The sequence below is a fragment of the Hypanus sabinus genome, chromosome 30, assembly GCF_030144855.1.
Source record: "Hypanus sabinus isolate sHypSab1 chromosome 30, sHypSab1.hap1, whole genome shotgun sequence".
In the NCBI taxonomy this organism is placed as follows: Eukaryota; Metazoa; Chordata; class Chondrichthyes; order Myliobatiformes; family Dasyatidae; genus Hypanus; species Hypanus sabinus.
In genome coordinates this window covers 34650081-34671520 of record NC_082735.1, presented here as the reverse complement: position 1 = coordinate 34671520, position 21440 = coordinate 34650081, and the positions used below count along the sequence as shown (strand labels likewise).

Genomic DNA, 21440 nt, shown 5'->3' with positions numbered 1-21440 from the left:
GCTCCAGTGCCTTATAAAGCCTCAGCATTACAGCCTTGCTTTTGTATTTTAATCATCTCGGATTGGAAGAAATATAATCCTGTGTTACCTATGATTTGACAAGCGATGGGGAGACAGTTTCAGGTCACATGTGCGTCTCCATCATACTGAAATTTTAATGCAACCTGCAGCACTCAAACAGTTCAGTCAGTCTTGAAACAGCACTCCAAGCAAGAGGCAGCTAAGGAGGATAACTGCCCCCATCTTCACAGCTGTGCACGCAATGCCTAAGGTGCCGAACATCTGGAATTAGGCACAGCTCCAGACTCACCCACCTGTCCACATTAATGGGCGCCTGACAGTATAGCTCAATCTTTCTCTTAGGTAAAACCACAGCACCAAAATAATGAATCAGGGAATTTGGAAAATTTACAAGAGCAAATTGCTGAAAGGTTTTATGGCTGAAGAAGAAGAAGAAGAGGAAGAAGAAATCAAGGAACAGGTATGTGCTGTAACTTCTGTAAACTCTTCAATGTATTTACAACATTTCCTGTTAAGTTCCTCAGCTTTTTTGCTCTTAATATATTATTGTATGTTTACAATATATATGTTTACAACATCATTTCCGGCTGGATTAACGTTTTACCGAATCTAGGAAATGTTGAATCAATGATCTGCAAACTGTGAGCCAGTAGAAACAGTATTTGCAGAAGTTGCAACAGAATTATGGAACATTGCAACTATCTTCAATATCTAACCCCTCAATCATTATCATATGTTTCAGACCAATGACACAGCAATGGACATGACCACAGAGGAAAGCTCCAGTCCTGTCTCACTCTTGGCAAAAAAGGTACAAACGATTTATTTTTAATCCATCATATGATCTGAATTCGTTCCACCTGGCCAGCAGACTCTTAGCATTTCACCAAACGGAAGAGTACATTTAAAAAGGACAGAGGAGATATTAAGACGGGAAACAAAAGACTTTGTAAGTGTATCAATATCTGGCCTCAGATACTAAATAGATCGCACATTGGACTGGCTGTGACATCAACACCTTGGACTACAAAGCAGAATATCTAGTATTATTGCTATTTATCTATCTGCACTTACTCCTGTTCCCCTGGTTGGTTGTTACTCTCTGTTACGCCTCTGGTGTTTAGGGGAGTAGTGAAGATCCTTCTTCAAAGATTCCTTCATGTCAGTAACTTCCTCCCAATTTTCACCACTGTCAATCACGCAAGCCCCGGGTGGAGATTCAGGAAAACCGTCACACTCAGATGTAGAAGGATTCTTCATTGCTGCTTCCACAACAGTTGTGTTTAACCAGTCAGGGTCGTTAACCCTGAGCTGAACCCCCTGTGGACCACTTAGTCTGGCCTCTCCCCGTTGACCTATTTGTCATGGGTGGCCCTACCAAGAGCCAAAGCACAAAGCCCTGACTCCAGCCAACATCGCTCTCCAGGTCATTGAGGCACGCAAGCCTTGAAACCATGTGGTCCTCTTGGAAACCTGATTGGTTGTTTGAGCTGCGATAATACACATGGCCAGATCCATGGAGGAAGAGCAGTTGCTAACATTCATGGGACATCATAAATCCCTGCCAAGGCACTTGCTGCACTCCTCCAATTCAGGGCAGCATGGTAGTTTAACGGTTAGCTCATCGTTTTCACCGATCAGGGTTCATTTGTCACCGCTGCCTGTAATGAGTTTGTCTGTTCTCCCCGTGACTGCGAGGGTTTCCTCCCACGGTCCACAGACGTACAGAGCTGTGGGCACAGTCTGCTGGAGCTAGAAGCATGGTAGCACTTGCAGGCTGCCCAGCACAACCCTCGCTGATTTGATTTGATGTAAACGATGCATTTCACTGTATGTTTCAATGTATATCTGACAAGTAAAACTAAACTTTAAAACCTTCACTGAAAAGAAGAAAATTGTAATGTCAGAGATAGAAAAGCCCTGGTAATGAGTTAAAGGTTGTCTTTAAAGAGTCTAAGTTTGAAGCCATCAATTAAATCAACATAGATCTTCCAAAAATATTAATAGTACCCTGATTCAACTGATGACATAGACTATATCCAATTCCTTACTGTAACTTATCAATGCTTCATTGGGTGAATGTGTAAGAGTGACCATTGTTTTTATTAGTGTGAGAGGCTATCAGTACGGTAAAGGTTTCAGGGGACTCGGAATGGGCAAAGATGTAAGAGATGGTTAGCGTGAGCCCGTAGGCGAGAGATCCCGCTGAGGGGAGTGACTGGTCAGTACACAGACCAGGAACTCTGTAACTCTTACAGGATGCCACAACTGATTGCTCTGCCTGACATATTCGTGTTTCGATAGAAGAAAGAAGATACTCTCTGAATTATTCATTGGATATAATCCCTCACAATATCCATTAAGATTTCACTGAAATATTTAACAGCGCCACGTCTCAGTTTTAGGAAGTGGGTCTGAGATGTTCAAAGTTCGACTTCAATGCGACAAAAACAAGAACCCTATCCCAAGCTGCACTGCCCTCCAAACCTGGAGAGGGTTGATGATAATTTGCCTTTTTTGTCTAGGAGATTCTACCTTCTTTACAGCATAACCATTAAATTCCAATGCACTCTACTCAAAATAAACATATCCTGGGCACAACCTTTCTCTTGGGTACAGAGGAACTAAGGCACCAAAACTTTGATAGGGGCAGCAAACACCAGCAGTCATAGGAACAGGATCTTCATGAATATGATACAGGTCCCCATGGACCTCACCTCTCCCTGGGCTGTGAGCATGAATGGATAATTTCCACAGGCACCACCTCCTCCCCAGAATGCAAGTGCCAAGGGGCCCTGCCCCTCCCTCCCGTTGTCACCAGCTCTCCCAAGGCCCTAGATCCAAAAGCACTGTCGATCCTTGGGAGATGTGTCTGGGCTCTGGGATACAGATATAAGCGCCTGTGATAGGACCCCATAGTCAGCACCAATCTGCCGGAGAATGCCTTTTCCCACTCTTCACAAATTTTTGATCTATGGTCCAACTGTGGATCACAGGCTGGCCTGACGCTGTAATCATCTTCTGTGCTGTCAATGGTTCAATGGTTCCAGTTAATATCAGAGAATGTAAACATTATACAATCTGAAATTCTTACTCTTCACAGATATCCATGAAACTGAAGAGAAAACCCAAAGAACAAATGACAGAAAAAGCGTAAGAACCCCAAAGCCCCCCCTCCCCTTCCCATGCACAAGTGGCAGTAAAAGAATCAACCTCTTATTCCAGCACCCACACCCGCCAAGCAAGCAACAGCAAAGCCCCAAGGAGAGACCATGATCTACAAGTGCATCAAAAGCCACTGTCAGCAAACAGTTCGATATGACACAGGTTCACAAGGGAGATAGAGGTTTCACTCCTTCCACAACGAGAAGGGGACCGACAGCTGCTGTTTCGATGTTACCATCTGTCCTATCAAGACTTCCCTTGTGAAGTAGCTCAAACCTTTCTCCATACTGCACCATCAAGCTCACCCTGCTCCATACCCCACAATAGTTTTAACTTCTTTCCTTCTGCCAATTCTTCATCAAATGTCTTCACAACAGGAAGAGTCCACTGTGATCCGATAAAGTTACTCCATCTTTGATCCATTTACCTTTAAATAATGTTAAAGTAATGTCAGCTCTGTACCTTGTCTTCAAATTTGACCCTCCAGAATGAATCATTTCACACACTTCTGGGTTGAACTCCATCTGCCACTTCTCAGCCTATCTCTGCCAATGTCCCGTTACGACAACCCTCTGAGGTCCTTTTCTCTCTGGAGCAGAGGAAGATGAGAGGTGACTTGATAGAGGTGTACAAGATGACAGGAGGCAGAGAATGAGTGGACAGCCGGAGACTTTTTCCCAGGACGGAAATGGCTAAAACAAGGGGGGGGGGCAATATATCAAAGTGATTAGAGGAAAGTATGGAGGGGATATCAGAGGGAAGTTCTTTACACAGAGATTGGTGGGTGTATAGAATGCCCTGCTAGGGATGGTAGTAGAGGCAGATATATTAGGGGCATTTAAGAAACTCTTAGATAGGCATGTGGATGATAGAAAAATAGTAAAAGGGAAAGGTTTGATTGATTTTAGAGTAAGTTAAAAGGTCAGTATAACATCATGGGCTGAAGGGCCTGAACTGTGCTGCTCTGTGCTCTGTCAGCTCAGGCTTCATTGAGCAACATGCTTCGTGCCGGTGACCCCCACTTACCTGCTGTGGATGGACCAGTGCTTCCAGGTGACTGGCAGGTCTTTCATTGTATTCAGACCAATCCCTGAACTGAATGACTGCTCCACATTTTCACATCGTCCCTCCTTCCTCATGTTATTAACCACCCTTGTTCTCACCCTCAGCCACTTTCTGGTTTACAGCAGCGAAAATATTAACAGCGCCCAGACTAACTTCTGACCTAATGCTCAAGGTCAGTAGGTGGAAGAGGTGACGATCAATCTGTGAGGGCAGTAACTAACGTGACAAATACCTTCTAATGTGTCTGGGGCCTTTGCCATTGTCTCCCCTGGCATCTTTCCTCTGTTGTTCACCAGGTAGGGCTACCATCCATTTTTCTCCCAGCATGCTTCATTTCCTGGTCCCAGGCCATTACTGCTGTTGACCCTAAGAACCCATCCTTCAGCTCATCGGTAAGCTGCACATTAGCAGCTTACAAGAAGACAGACCTCATTCCCCATGTGTGTGGACCACACCCCTCTCTACCTCGTGCAGCTCCTCCACAGACTCTCATTGCTGACATCAGTTCCTAGATCAGCCAACGGGAACACAGAAATCATCTTTTCTTTGACGCAAGTTCATCTTCCTACGTGGTCACTGCTCCAGGTTAAACTAAAAGTTTAAAAATGTTCATGTCCTTTATGGTGCCTCTTAGAACTGCAACCTCACACCTTCGCGAACAGCAAGATCGGAATCTGAATCAGGTTTAATATCAACGACTATGGCGTGAAATTTGTTGTTTTGCCACAGCAGTACTTTGCAATCATCATCATCATCATTATTATCATCACTGGCCGTGTCGTATGACGTGGGTAATCATGGTCTTTCCATGACCATGATTGTTCTTGACAAAATTTTCTACAGAAGTGGTTTGCCATTGCTTTCTTCTGAGCAGTTTTTTTTTTACAAGATGGTTGACCCCAGCCATTCAGAGATTGTCTGCCTGGTGTCAGTGATTGCATAACCAGGACTTGTGATCTGCACCGGCTGTTCATACGACCATCCACCACCTGCTCCCATGGCTTTACGTGACCCTGATCAGGGTTTAAGCAGGTGCTACACCTTGCCCAAGGGTGACCTGCAGGTGAGTGGAGGGAAGGAGCACCTTACACCTCCTTTGGTGGTAGAGATGTATCTCCACCCCACCACCCTAACCCCACATTGCAGCATGTAATAATAACTATAAATTGCAATACTATATATATAAATTGAGAATTAAATTAAATCAAGTAAATAATGGAAAAAGGGTAAAATAGTGAGGTAGCAATGATGTGATCTATGTCCATTCAGAAATCTGATGGCGGTGGCAAAGAAACAGTTCGTGAATCATTGTGTGTGTCTTCAGGCTCCTGTACCTCCTCCCTGATGGTCACAATGAGAAGAGGGCATGTCCTGGGTGATGGGGGTCCTTAATGATTGATGCCGCCTTTTTGAAGATGTCCTGGATGCAGTGGAGATTAGTGCCCATGATGGAGCTGGCTGAGTTTACAACTTTCTGCAGCTTTTTCTGATCCTGTGCAAGGATCCATCCGTACCAGACAGTGATGCAGCTATTTAGAATGCTCTCCATGGTGTGTCTGTAGAAATTTGCAACTGTCTTTGGTGACATACCAATTCTCCTCAAACACCTATTGAAATATAGCTGCTGTCGAGCCTTCTTTGTAATTGCTTCAATATAATTGTCTGTTCTTCATCTACAACATCATTTTTCTTCACGGTTCTATTGAACGTGACGCAGTGTCAATCAGAGCAGTTAATTAACCGTCTTTGTGATACCAGAAAGGGCGGGAAAAAAACCCAGTGATGGAGTTTGTCTTTCTCCAGGTTCAAGGAGCCAGTGCAAAGGGTTGGAAGTGTATGTCCTCGCTCTTCAATAAGGACGACGAACACAAGTTACTCTCGGCCGAGAATGCCACCCCAGCTGAACAGTGAGTACACTCATCCTTCATGTCAACACAGAACACAAGTTAACTCCCTTTCCTGCATAACAATGTTAATAAGAATAACATACTAGTGAAAAAAGGCTTTCTGTTCAGTGAGACCTGCACCACTAACGACTTTAACCTCTCATTCTTTCCGCTCCACCATTTTCCTCCTGCTTCTACCTCTTCACCATTTCACCCATAAGTGTCGATACCTTAGACCAATTTTTGAAGTGCTTTGTTTTGCCTTCAGCTCTCATGTTCAAAACTCTCCATACAAACACCACCTCTTCAGCTGAAAAGTCAGTATCAGAAATCCGCACACTGCTTTAAGAGATGCCTCGTACTGATTTTCACCGACTCAGCACCTGTTCTTCTGCCCACCCTGAACCCGAAGCACTTTACCGTCCCTCTATATGGTTTCCACTTGGGCTGACCTGTGTTAGGGGGGACTGCCTTCCTGGAAATTGGTCCATTTTGCGATTTTCTATAACATGAAGTCATATTGTCTGTGCATGACCAAAGAAACAAGTTATAATTCTTTTTAAAAACTGATGTTATATTTATTTTAAACATAAGATGTTTCGGATTTATATTTGTTTACATTTTTTACACAAATTCTGTATCTCAAACTTTTGGGTGTGCTTTGAGAATTCTGAAAGAGTGTACTTCCAGTTCCCCAGCATCCATAATGAAGAGGTTCAGATGTATCAGACCACGTGACTCTTCAGAGCTTGTCTGCTTGGCATCAGTGGTTGCGTAACCAGGACTTGTTGATCATATGACCATCCACCACCTGCTCCCATGACTTCACATGACCCTGATCGGGGAGGGGTTAAGTAGGTGCTACTCCTTGCCCAAGCATGACCTGCAGGCTAGCAGAGAGAAGGAGCACCTTACACCTCCTTTGGTAGAGACGTATCTCCACCCTGACACCCAAGTAGAATGGGTTTGGCTTAAATTATTGTCAAACCCAAGAAACAAAATGGCATGCAGTTAAGGCCCAATGAATTGATGGAATTTTTTATTACTGCCTGCTTCACCACTGGCATTCAGGGTAACAATGAAGGTCCTCGATTTCTGTCTGTCCTTGGTTACTCAGTTGTAGAAAGATTCTTCCTTGCTGTTTCCATCACAGTTTTGTTTGACCACTCAGGGTTGTTAGCCCAGAGCTGAACTTGGAGGACCAGTAGTCTGACCTCTCCCCTTTGACCTGTTTGGCAAGGGTGACCCTTCCAAGAGCCAAAGCACAAAGCCCTGTCTCCAGCCAACGTAGCTCTCCAGGTCATTGAGGCACGCAAGTCTCCAAACCATGAGAAGGCTGTGGACCTCATGGAGGGAGCTGATGGAACGGTGATGTCAAATTTGGTCAGGAGCTTCTGTACAAAGGTGACCTGCAGCATTTCATCATAATGTCCTACAGCCTATTAGAGGCCGTTCTCTTAGGTGTTCCTATAGAGCTAAATGAATGAGCTTTCCAAACAGCCCTTTTCGTCCTTTACCATATAATCCACCATTTTCATTTTCATCCATCCATTCCAGATCACAATAAGCAGATGAAGAATAAAAAATCACCTAATTTCTCCCAATTTTAATGTGGGCCCTCTGCTTACTAACTAATAGAGAATTTCCCTCCGTCAGGATTGACGAAGGTATTCAGATTATAAGAACTCACGGGAGCTAAGGATTAATCTTAACCTATTTACATTATCAGTCTCCAACAACTACCTCCCTTCATATCAAAAATGCACAATTTAAAATTTGTTCAGCTGCACACTATGTGAACCTACCTAAGTTTGCCTTTAACAAAATGGTGCTTTACAGCTTGTCCACTGTGAAGTTGGGAGTCACCCCAATTTCACCAAGAGTTGTTCGTTTGCAGTGTAGACACGGACAATCAGGAAGCACTGACAAAGTCTGGGTAACGTGAGTCACCAGAATGGTGACAGGTCCGACCCAGGGTTAACAGATAGAACAGAACGGTCAGTGACTCCAGACAGACACAATCATGTGAATTGCTAGTTGAAGACAGGACCACAGCAAGTGTGACATCCCGTAATTGTGAATGTGCTTTCAACACTGCCCTGGCTTCTCAGGTGTAAAATGGCTGCTTGCCTGGGCTAGTCTGGTCTGTCCTGGTCCTCAGAAGAACATGTCTAAGCCAGCGGTTAAATCAAAACTCATTTTAAAAGTTATACATAATTTAAAACCCTCCGCTAATAACTTTCTGAAAATAGCTAAATGGGTAAAAGATTGTGAAGAAAATTGGATATTAATGAAATTTTAAGATTTGCTTAATTTAAAATGTGTCAAAATGAAATTGATCTGATCTAATAATCAAAGAAGGAATTTGTACAGTTCTTCACATGGCTCCAAAACAATTTGTTAATCTTTCCAACTCTGGGAGTTAACCTCCTCCAAGTATGAGTGGAAGCATGCAAGCCGGTGTTCAAAAGCAAGAGCTGCTTCAGGGGCTTGGGGGTCCAAATCCAATCTTTCCGGACGTAAAATGGTTTCCATGTTTTAAAACTTCCAGTCAATAAAATTGATGCACCATCAATAACTCACACTGAGACGTAAGGCGAGATATCGGCTTTTATTGGCTGGAAGAAAGAACAAGCAATGGTTGACCACCATACTACATCCTGGAGACTGAGAGGCCGGGCTCAGGCCCCAATCGCCTTTATACCGGGGTCTGTGGGAGGAGCCACAGGAGCAGTCAGCAGGGGTCGTGTCCAGACAGGTATATGTAGTTCACCACAGGGAGGTTATCCGTTGTCTTTCCGTTGCCAACTCTGGGAGGTTATCCGTTGTCTTTCCGTTGCCAACGCTGGGAGGACATGTTCCCAGAGCTTCTCCACATCACACGAACCTCTTTATTGCCTTTTCCCACCTCTCAGGAACAGGTTATTTCAGATGATGTGATAATAAACATTCAGATAATAATGTGCAGTAAGAAAGAGCTTTATTAATTACCTTAAACACAAGAGATTCTGCAGTGGCTGGAAATCCAGGGCAACACACACAAAATGCCAGAGGAACTCAGCAGGTCAGGCAGTGTCTGTAGAAATGAATAAACAGTCGATCTTTTGGGCTGACACATTTCTTCAGGAAGGGTAAGGAAAGAGGAAGATATCAGAATAAAAAGGTGGTGGAAAGGGACAGGGGTGGCTGGAAAGGTGACATGTGGCTGTGGCAGCAAGTCTGGATGAGTACATGGTCAAAGAGTCAGAGGGAGGCAGAGATCACAAAGGGAGAGCAGTAAGAGAGGGTCACACTGACCTATCGTCAAAGAGAAAGCTTCCAGCATTATGTGTGCTCCGTAGGTGCTGCCTGGCCTGCTGAGCTCCTCCAGCATTTTGTGTGTGTGTTGCTCCGGATTTCCAGCATCTGCAGAATCTCTTGTGTTTGTGATTTGCTGCTCCCTGTGGAATATGTGGGTCTTCTCCGGGTGCTCCAGTTTCCTCCCGCAGTCCAAAGACATACCAGTTAGTAGCTTAATTGATCATTGTAAACAATCCCATGATTAGGCTAGGATTAAATCAGGGGATTGGATGGTGATGTGGCTCAAAGGGCCTATTCCACATTGTATCTCAATCAACAAATAAATCTAATGAAATAATACACGATTTGCAACAAATAATGTTCTTTTGAGCACAAAATCATAATAGGAAAAGGGGTCCAAATGAAGCTTACATAAGATATTAATGACAATATTAACTGAGGAAAAGCCTTCTAAAGTAGTAAACCAAAGGATGTCTTTATGGCAGAAGGCACAGAAACAAACCCCCAGTGGAGGTCTCAGCCCAAAATGTCGACTGTTTATTCCCCTCCATAGATGCTGCCCGACCTGCAGAATTCCTTTAGCGTTGGAAATGTTGCTCCAGACTTCCATCATTCGCGGAACCTCTTATGTTTTCAGAGAAAAGCCTCTCAGAAAAATTAGAGAACCAAGGATCTGGAGTGATTGAGGATATAAAGGAAATTAATATTGGTTAAAAATAGAGAAGCTACTGACCCTGGAAGCTGTCAATTGCAACAGAGATGGTAAAAGCCATTTTCCAAACATTGGTTCCTGCAGAGCAAGGGGAAGAAAATGTGATCCCATGGACTAAGGAGGGAGTCAGCAAACACAGAGTCGAAAATGTTGGTCTTACATTGTTTGTGGGGAAAGTGCAGGAATCAGTAATAGAGAAAATGATGTCAAGACAGTTAGAAAGCAATATTATGATTGGGCATGTCAACGTCAAGTTATAACACGGAAATCATTTTTGACAATCTCTTGGAGATCTTTGAGGATGTACCTGGTAGAGTAGGTGAGGGGAGAAGTCTGTGACTATGATGTATTTGCATTTCAGAAGAGTCTCCATCAGGTGCTACACAAGTGGATGAGCCGGGTTACAGAAGTGGGACTTGGGGGAAGGGGAGTAATTAATATACCGTGGTGGAGACTAACGGGTTACCACATGGATCAATGATTTGACTGAGGGGCTGATTGTACCAATACCAAGTTTGCTGATGGTACCCAACATGGTAGATGCCAGGAAAGTCTTTTCTTGGATATGGAGTCTCGGGTTAGGGGTCACAAGTAAGGGTTGGCCCATTTAAAACTGAAGTAAGGAGAACTTATTTCTCTCACGTGGTGGAGAATTATTGGAATTCTCTATCCTAGAGGGCTTTCAAGGCTCAATCTTGAATTCAATTCAAAACAGAGATTGGCAGATTTTCCAGTGTTAAATAAATCAATGTGCAAACATATGAATTAGCAGAACTGGATGTGGTCTGCCCTCGTTGGGTTATTCAGTGAGGCTTTGTGACAACGTTCCCACTTACCCCAGATTAACTTTGCTTATCTAGAACCCACCACCCTCTACCTTAGAAATACCCAAACTGGCAGCCAATCATTTTAATTCCTCTCCCCCATTTCCATTCCGACATGTCAGTCCATGGCCTCCTCATTTGCCAAGATGTGGAGGAACAACACCTCCGCCTAGGTCAGGAAATCCCACCTTGGATTTGGGGTACTTGGACCCCTCAGTAGGAGCCCATGGCATGAAAAAAGCTGGGAACCATGGTCCCGATAGACTCCACCGTGACGGCATGAGCACCTGTTTCTCCCTCCTGCAATATTTTTTCCTCCCCATTCCCTCTTCCAATCATCACTCTGGCCTCTTACCTCTTCTCCTCATCTGCCCACCACCTCACCCTGGTGCCCCCCCCCCACTCCCGTTCTCCCATGATCTACTCTCCTCTCCTATCAGATTCCTCCTTCTCCAGACCTTTCTTCCTCACCTATCACCTTCTAGCTTGCCCTCCCTCCCCTCCCCCCACATTTTTATTCTGGCATCCTCCCCCTCCCCTTCCAGTTCTGATGAAGTGTCTCGGTCCAAAACGTCGACTGTTTATTCACTTCCCTAGTTGCTGACTGAGTTCCTCCAGGATTATACACCCTCTACTCTTTGGGGGAGGAAGACCCAAAGACTCACAAGCTTCTGAGAGAGAAACAATTGCCTCGGCTCTGGCTTTAGTAGCCAAAGGCTCATTTCTAATCCCTGGTTCCAGATCCTCCCACAGGAGGAAGCACTTTCCCCAAACTAGCCTGTTAACTATCAAAGGTTGTGGGAATAAAGTGGGGACAGAGGTAGCTGTTCAATAGTGGAACAGGACCCAAACACCCCCCCCCCCAATGGTCCTATTACCTTCTTACCTTCTCACACTTTTATCAGCAGCCAAGGCAGCTCAAATTAAACAAAAATATTCTGCAATTACATTAAAAAGCCTTGCGTGATTTTTTGGTGTTCAGGACACCAGCGGACGACCATAGATCTGATGCCTCCATATTTTCCTCCATCTTCTGCAGTGTCCTTTCGGAACCAGCACCAAAAGAGCCCGGATCCGAGAGGAAAATGACCGGGTTCTGGGATGCTTTTGCCACCCGGTGGCGCCAGGCGTCCGACACCAGCCAGGGCGCAGACGCAGGCTCTGGAGAGGAGGAGGCCGCGAGCGCCACACAGACTGAGAGCAGCAGCATGGACCACACGAGCGATTCCAGCCTGTACACCAACCTGGAGGCACCCAGCGACCCTGGCTTCAAGTGGAACTTTGTTACCAGCAAGCTGGCGGAACTGAAAAATAAAAGTATGCAAAAAAACAATTAGGCACAGGGGCAGCGCCCACAAAATGCTGGAGGAGCTCAGCAGGTCAGGCAGCATCTATGGAGGAGAATGAAAAGTCAACTTTGGGCTGAGGCCCTTCATCAGGCCCCAGCCCCAAACATCGACCGTTTATCCTTCTCCATAGATGCTGCTCGACTTGCCGAGTTCCCGCAGCATTTTGTGGGTGCTGCTCAAGGTTTCCAGCATCTGCAGAATCTCTTGTGTTGACGATTAGACAGACAGTCAGGTTTCAACTGCCCTTGCAAGCGATACGTAGCCAGAACAACATCAATAAGCCAAAGTTTTGTGGTATAAAAATGGTGGCTTAAGATCATGGGACTGTGTGAATAAAACTCGGGAGGTGCTGTGTGAGATGCTGGGTAGTTTCAACTTGAACCTGTTCGCTCCTCAGCGTGAGGGGACTCGGCAATGTCATACGTATATATCAGATCCCAGGCTGCTGTTCCTAACATTATATATAACAACATTATTGGAACAGGTTTCAGAGCAAATACACGCCTGCCTCCACTTTGTCCATTACATGCCCAACATGTACTAAGCTTCTCAGCCATTACTATTCAGGCTCCACTTACCCAGAGTTTCAAAACTCATTTGCTAAACTTCCCACGTCTGAATAGAGGTCCCATGTGTTATTGCCTAATTTTCGAATAAACCCACCAGTTTTAGTGAGGAAGTCGAATTTCTGCCAGGAGAAAGGAGATATAAAAACTGATTCCATTGGGCCTGTTCTCTCGGACTGAGCGGAATCTGTATTTATTTTTGATGTTGAGATACAGAATGAAACAGGCCCTTCAGTCCTTCAATTGCACTGCCCAGCAACTCCCCCAGTTTAATAACGGGATAATTTACAGTGAGCAATTAACCTACTAACCGGTACATCCTTGGACAGTGGGAGGAAACTGGAGCACCCAGAGGAAACCCACAAGGTCACGGGGAGAATGTACAAACTCCCCACAGGCAGCAGCAGGAATTGAACCAGTGACACTGGTACTGTAAAGTGTCATGCTAACCACTACACTACCGTGCCACGCAATGCTTTACAGTAGTAGTTAGCACAATGCTTTACAATACTAGCAATATGGGTTCAGTTCCCGCCAGGGCCTGTAAGGAGTTTATACACCCTCCCCGTGATCCTCTGGGTCTCTTCCAGCTGCTCAGGTTTCCTCCCACAGTCCATCGTTAGTAGGTTAATTAGTCATTGTAAATCGTCCTGTAGTTAGGCTAGGATTAAATCGAGGGTTGCTGAAAGGGCCTATTCGTGCACTATCTCAATAAATACATAAATGCTTTTTCACGTAAGTCGGAATGTGCATTAGATCGGCAGTTTAGGGATGGGGTTGGGCTGTTATCAGTGATAAAAGCCTACTTCTAGGAAGGGTTATTAAAAACTAACCTGCAGCAGGTCAGACTAGGAGATCAAAAGCTTAGTTTAAAGAGAGTCTGGAAGGAGATGGGAGACTTCTGGGGCTGAACTCCAAAGTTCTTTGTTTGGACAGGTAAAAGTAGCTCCAGGTGAGAGGTGAAGGAGACGTAATGGAACTGAAGGGGGACACAAAAATTGGACAAGCTCTTTGTTGTCTCAGGTTGAGGGCTGGATGATCTCCAGGACACTGGCAGTGGGATTGGACAGGGTCAATGTCTCAGGTTGGGGACTGGATGATCTCCAGGACACAGGCAGTGGGATTGGACAGGGTCAATGTCTCAAGTTGGGGACTGGATGATCTCCAGGACACTGGCAGTGGGATTGGACAGGGTCAATGTCTCAGGTTGGGGACTGGATGATCTCCAGGACACTGGCAGTGGGATTGGACAGGGTCAATGTCTCAGGTTGGGGACTGGATGATCTCCAGGACACAGGCAGTGGGATTGGACAGGGTCAATGTCTCAGGTTGGGGACTGGATGATCTCCAGGACACAGGCAGTGGGATTGGACAGGGTCAATGTCTCAGGTTGGGGACTGGATGATCTCCAGGACACAGGCAGTGGGATTGGACAGGGTCAATGTCTCAGGTTGGGGACTGGATGATCTCCAGGACACTGGCAGTGGGATTGGACAGGGTCAATGTCTCAGGTTGGGGACTGGATGATCTCCAGGACACAGGCAGTGGGATTGGACAGGGTCAATGTCTCAGGTTGGGGACTGGATGATCTCCAGGACACAGGCAGTGGGATTGGACAGGGTCAATGTCTCAGGTTGGGGACTGGATGATCTCCAGGACACTGGCAGTGGGATTGGACAGGGTCAATGTCTCAGGTTGGGGACTGGATGATCTCCAGGACACAGGCAGTGGGATTGGACAGGGTCAATGTCTCAGGTTGGGGACTGGATGATCTCCAGGACACAGGCAGTGGGATTGGACAGGGTCAATGTCTCAGGTTGGGGACTGGATGATCTCCAGGACACAGGCAGTGGGATTGGACAGGGTCAATGTCTCAGGTTGGGGACTGGATGATCTCCAGGACACTGGCAGTGGGATTGGACAGGGTCAATGTCTCAGGTTGGGGACTGGATGATCTCCAGGACACAGGCAGTGGGATTGGACAGGGTCAATGTCTCAGGTTGGGGACTGGATGATCTCCAGGACACAGGCAGTGGGATTGGACAGGGTCAATGTCTCAGGTTGGGGACTGGATGATCTCCAGGACACAGGCAGTGGGATTGGACAGGGTCAATGTCTCAGGTTGGGGACTGGATGATCTCCAGGACACAGGCAGTGGGATTGGACAGGGTCAATGTCTCAGGTTGGGGACTGGATGATCTCCAGGACACAGGCAGTGGGATTGGACAGGGTCAATGTCTCAGGTTGGGGACTGGATGATCTCCAGGACAGTGGCAGTGGGATTGGACAGGGTCAATGTCTCAGGTTGGGGACTGGATGATCTCCAGGACACAGGCAGTGGGATTGGACAGGGTCAATGTTGTCTCAGGTTGGAGGCTGGATGTCTCCAGGACACTGGCAGTGGGACTGGGTTTTGGATTAGGATGATCTTGATGAAGGCTTGTTGTGGGTATAAGACATAAGACAAAATGAGCATAATTAGGATATTCAGCCCATTGTTTGATCTGTTATATCTGAGCAGAGTCTCAAAGCAACGAGCAATGGGGCTGAAGTAATCAGATGTAGCTATGTACCTAATTGCGGCCATTTAATACTTCATGATCTGTGTACTGGCATGGTTCTGTGCATCATATTAACAAATTCAAATGAGAGATAAAATATTTAGTAATTTCAGCGGTGAACAGTCTTGTGCCTATGTTCCTCTAACGCTAGCACTTGATTTACTAATTTAATCCTTTGATATCTGACTGAATGGTATATGTGAGATAGGCCATCCTCGAAATGATGTCAAATCAAGCTGCAATCACAGTGCAACAAACACTGACAGGAGCGACTGTACACAACAAACACTGGGAATAGCAGGATGGCAGCAGAACGTTGAATGAATTAAGGAAGGACGGAGGCACTGAGTTAAAAGATCGACAATGACTTAAGGATCAGAGCAGGCATTTAAGGCTGAATGGTACAACCCTTTTGCTCCATCTAATGTTCCATAAACAGTGTTTTTTGGGTAACCTTACATGATTCATCCTCAGGTGGAGATTCAAGTCTGGACACTGGGTAGAGATTGGAGTCTGGTCCTGGGGTGGGGATTGGAGTCTGGTCCTGGGGTGGGGATTGGAGTCTGGTCCTGGGGAGGAGATTGGAGTCTGGTCCTGGGGTGGGGATTGGAGTCTGGTCCTGGGGAGGAGATTGGAGTCTGGTCCTGGGGTGGGGATTGGAGTCTGGTCCTGGGGAGGGGATTGGAGTCTGGTCCTGGGGTGGGGATTGGAGTCTGGTCCTGGGGAGGAGATTGGAGTCTGGTCCTGGGGTGGGGATTGGAGTCTGGTTCTGGGGAGGAGATTGGAGTCTGGTCCTGGGGAGGAGATTGGAGTCTGGTCCTGGGGAGGAGATTGGAGTCTGGTTCTGGGGAGGAGATTGGAGTCTGGTCCTGGGGAGGAGATTGGAGTCTGGTCCTGGGATGGAGACTGCAGTCTCAAATGGAGATTGGAGTCTGGTCCTGGGGTGGAGATTGGAGTCTGGTCCTTGGGTGAAGACTGATGTCTAGGTCCAGCAAGAATCATTTCCTTGCTTTCCTGATGTACCTACTGCAGGAATTGAGATTTGTACTTTTCTATAAATTCCCTGTTTAGATGCAGAACTTTGCACCTGGCTGGGCTTACTGCTTTGTATACTTTGCATGATTTCTTTATTTTGTGAAAGTGGCCACTTGCTGTGTAATGAAACTGAATTTGTATAAATCATATGTCACCTGCTTCTGAATCCCTCACTGTGTCTGCTCAGCAGCTGAGTTTAATGTATAATGTCATAAAGTAGCATCTTTTCATGCTTCTCACTGTTTGTCTATCATCTGTTGGAGCCCTGACTGACAGTGTTCAGAAGTCACACATCGCCTTCTCCGAGCTCCCTCACCATAGAGGAACACCAGGGTCCCCATCTCAGTATGTTTCTCCCACAGCTCGAAACATGAGACTGCAGATGCTGGGATCTGACAGGAGAAGAAGATGGAGCATAGAGTCCAGTGAGGGAGGTGGGGAGAGCAGATGGAAATATTCTCCACATCCAAAATCTCTCCAGTCACATCATGCGAGACTCCCAGTACCAATCTGATCCAGGCATTTGCTCGATGAAGTTAACATCAGAGTCAGGGCCCAAAAGAAACTTTTTTGAGTTGGGTTCAACTTACATTTTAACGGAAAGTAGGCCTCAGTTCACATCCCGATCAGAATTAGCATATCGGCTCCAATCAGATCCAGTAAGAATTGTGGTGAAGTTTCTCTACAGCTAGAATCACGCATAACAGAATGGCTGTGGTCGGTGCAAGGCCTCCCAGGTGTAGCCATCAACACTGGGGTTTCCCGGGAGCTGCTTCATAATTATACCCCTTCCCACCACCTCCACTCTGAGATTGGAAGTCAGAATGTTTGCTGATTGTTCAGTCCCATTCACATTGGGTCAAGGGATGAAGCAAGTCAAAACCAACAAACAGCCAGAGCCACACAGAATCCAGGTTCACGCACAAAAAGCTGGAGGAGCTCAGCAAGCCAGGCAACATCAACGGCGAGGAATAAGCTGTCAGTGTTTCAGGCCGATACCTTCAATCAGAATTAGAGTATTGGCTCCAAACAGGTCTAGCAAGAACTGAGGTAAAAATCAGTCCTGTTGAAAGGTCTCAGCCTGAAAAGACAACCGCTTATTCCTCCCCTCAGATGCTGCCCGGTCTGCTGAGTTCCGGCAGCATTTTGTGGGTGTTGCTCTGGATTGCCAGCATCTGCAGAATCTCTGGTACGTACAACATCAGAGATTTTTTTTTGCTGCTGAGTAACATTAGCAATGTAAAAGTGCCAGATAGTGAGTATCGCTAAGACATGACAAGTCTTACCCCCAGCAACAACCAGACTGCTGGAGGAGCTCCTGTGAGAGGAAGGGAGATGACAACGCATTCAGGTGGAGACCCTGCATCAGGACTCAAGAGTGGATAGCTCAGGACTCTGCCCACCGAGCGCATTGTTCCATGCCGCCGAGTTCCTCCAGCAGACTACGCATTGCTCCAGATTCCAACGTGTACAGTCCCGTGTCTCCAGGGTTGTGCCACCTTTCCATTCTCATATTTGCCCCATTTTCAGACAGGCACTGCAGGCAGAAACTATTCACCTCAGAGGCCAATGCCAGCTCTCAGATCAGTACCAGCCTGGTTCAGGATCAGAATCAAGTCTAATATCACCAGTGTAATACATGATAATAGAGGGGGAAAAGGCACTGCATTACTGTAAGTATACATATTAAATTGTTAAATTAATTAAGCAGTGCAAAAACAGAAATTTTTTAAAAAAGTAGAGAGGCGGTATTCATGGGGTCACTATCCATTCGGAAATCGGATGGCAGAGGAGAAGAAGCTGTTCCTGAATCACTGAGTGCGTGCCTTCAGGCTCCTGCACCTCCTACCTGATGGTAAGAGTGAGAAAAGGGGATGACCTGGGTGGTGGGGGTCCTCAATGATGAATGTCACCTTCTTGAAGATGTCCTGGATACTACAGAGGCCGGTGCCCACGACGGAGCTGTCTAAGTGTACGTCTCGCAGCTTATTTTGATGCTGTGCAGTAGCCCCACCCAACCCCACCCCATACGAGATGGTGATGCAGCCAGTTGGGATGCTCTCCATGGTACACCTGTAGAAATTTGTGATATAACTTACAGATTGTTGCCACATATTGACTCTTGCTCACCTGTCCATCAGCTTCCCACCCACTCAGACTGGGGGTTATTTGTGGTGGCCAATTGACCAATCAACTTGCATGTCTTAGGGACACAGGAGGGAAGCCGGTCAGAGGCAGAACATGTAATCTCCACACAGTCTGCTTATACCCAGCTCACTGGATCTGTGAAACAGCAACAATACCTGCTGCACTGCCAGCAATGCTTTATGGAGGCTGGGAAATCAGTAACTGAGGATATCGGCTCTAACCAGAGACATAACTTGGACCTGTCACTTAAAAGGACAGGGCAGAACACTGCAAGTTTGGTTCTCTTGTTCCTTGGTGAGACTGTCGGCGGGGGAGTTGTGTTGTCTCGGTTGTGCCGAAGACTAGACCCAAGCCGTGGGGTCACCTAGTGCAGTCGCTGGCGAATGAGATGACAGAGCTGGCTGTGTGATGCTGGATTTCATACTGGCCCCTCCCGTCAGTGCTGCCCTCCAGTGTTCGCTCAGTGCTGCCCTCTGTTGTTCATTCAGTGGGAGAACAAACTGGACCAGGATAACTCAGGGACTTGGGCTATTTATTTTTCTCTTTGCGACTGGATGTTTTTTCTGAACCATATGTGCTATTTGTGCTGAGTGCTGTCGGTACTGCGTTTTGCACCTTGGCGGTGGAGGAACACTGTTTCATTTGGCTATATTCTTCAATGGGTGAATGAATGGTAATTAAACTTGAACTTGAATTTGAAAAACTGTGGTCAGAACTGTGTTTTCCGAGGGAAGAAACTCCATTCATGATTCCCCAGATCCTTTTCTATGTCCCTATAAGGTAGGAGTTCGATGGATACTCAACCTTCTATTATGTGAATACAGATCAACCAACGTTAAACGGAGCCAGCATCAACTAGTGTGGCAACATCAACACATCAGCCTTTTAAGCAACCTCTCTCTTCACCAGAGATGCTTCTACCATCTGCAAGAGGCTTTGCAGCAACGTGCCAAGCTTTCTCCAACAGCACCTCCAACATTCACAAGCTTTCTCACCTGGAAGGACAAGAACCCCCTTCTCCAAGTTCCCCTTCAACTCATGCTCCGTCTTAACTGAGAAATATATCACAATTTTTCTTCTCGGTGATGAGTTTATGTTCTGGAACTGCAGTCAGATTAGCCTCAGAGCATGATACTGATATAATAATTGCAGCGGTTCAGGTTGACAGATCACCTTGAAGGCAACTACGGACGGTCAATTATCTGCTGACTTTGACTATTATTGCTTTTCTATCTGCCAGTGAATTTAATTCACTGTTTACACTCAGCACAAGAATCCTCTCATTCCATTGCCTTCAGAATATTTATGTTCCCTTTTCTCTCAGTTTATTTTCAATTGCATCGCAACCAGTTGCTATTTCCTGTGCTAGAAAGCCCCGGGCACTTCCTGAGTAAAAATAAGCTCTGCTCCTTACTGCTTTAATTAGCTACCATTCTTGTACTTACGGCTACTTGTTTTGGAAGTAGAAACATTATCTCCAAAGCCATTGCATTGAATTAATTTGTAACTATAAAAAACTTCAATCATTCAAGTGTCCTCTGAGACATCCATTGTCCTAAATAGAAAAACTACTGCTTGCCCAGTCTTCTCCAAAACCTGTAATCTGCCAGTTAAGGTAACAACTTTGAAAAACTTTGGGTTTTTTTCCCTCTTCTCTCCCTTTCTCTCTCTCTCTTTCTCTCTCTCTCTCTCTCTCTCTGATAGTGTTTTCTACATTAATCTTTTAGAACAGGGACCTGAATTCTATACAGTGCTCTGATGTCAACTTGAATGAGGTCTCTTAACTGTTTCATATTGCTGCTTTTTAATTAAACTTCTGAAGTAAATTCCTGAGGTTTGATGCTTTTTTTTTGTTTTTCTGTCCTGTGGATTTTCTTTCAGAAACATGGAAATATAGAAAACCTATGGCACAATACAGGCCCTTCGGCCCACAAAGCTGTGCTGAACATGTCCCTACCTTAGAATTACCTAGGCTTATCCATAGCCCTCTATTTTTCCATGTACCCAGCCAGGAGTCTCTTAAAAAACCCTATCGTTTTTGCCTCCACCACCGTCGCCAGCAGCCCATTCCACGCACTCACCACTCTCTGTGTAAAAAACTTACCCCTGACATCTCCTCTGTACCTACTTCCAAGCACCTTAAAACTGTGCCCTCTCGTGGTAGCCATTTCAACCCTGGGTAAAAACCTCTGACTATCCACACGATCAATGCCTCTCATCATCTTATACACCTCTATCAGGTCATCTCTGTCGCTCCAAGGAGAAAAGGCCGAGTTCACTCAACCTATTCTCATAAGGCATGCTCCCCAATCCAGGCAGCATCCTTGTAAATCTGCTCTGCACTCTTTCTGTGGTTTCCACGCCCTTCCTGCATTTCATCCTGTATATCTCAAATCTCATTTGTTTTATAAAAAGAGATGTGAAATAATATAAAATAGATAAACAGTGGATTCCAATTAACTGATTTGGTGGTTAATTGGGGCCAGAAACTCTTAAAAGAATAAAATCTCAAGAAATCAAGAAAATCACCGGGATTCCCTTTGTTTACTTAGGACAATATGCCACTTAATTGGAACAGGTGACTGTGAACTTGTGTGGCCATTGGACACTGCACCGTGCTTAAAATGAACAGCTTTTAAATAGCATCAGTTGCATGGTTTTGTGCAATGATTTTTGTTGAGAAACAAGCAATAAGACAATTCAGAATTGCTTTGCACACTGCAGTTTCAAGCATTCAGGCTTGGAAATGACAGAAATTGCTGGGAGTGAAAATGACACTATTTTACTACTTCAACAGGTTAGGAATTA

At 45.6% G+C, this 21440-nt stretch overlaps 1 protein-coding gene across 1 annotated transcript; it reads left to right on the top strand.

The window, feature by feature from the left end:
• Positions 1–385: 385 nt before the first annotated feature.
• Positions 386–12310, top strand: LOC132383558 (uncharacterized protein C1orf232). The gene is made up of 4 exons (XM_059954683.1): positions 386–481; positions 764–832; positions 6055–6158; positions 12013–12310. Exons 1-4 carry the CDS (start codon positions 386–388, stop codon positions 12308–12310), a joined length of 567 nt encoding a protein of 188 aa, XP_059810666.1.
• Positions 12311–21440: the final 9130 nt, after the last annotated feature.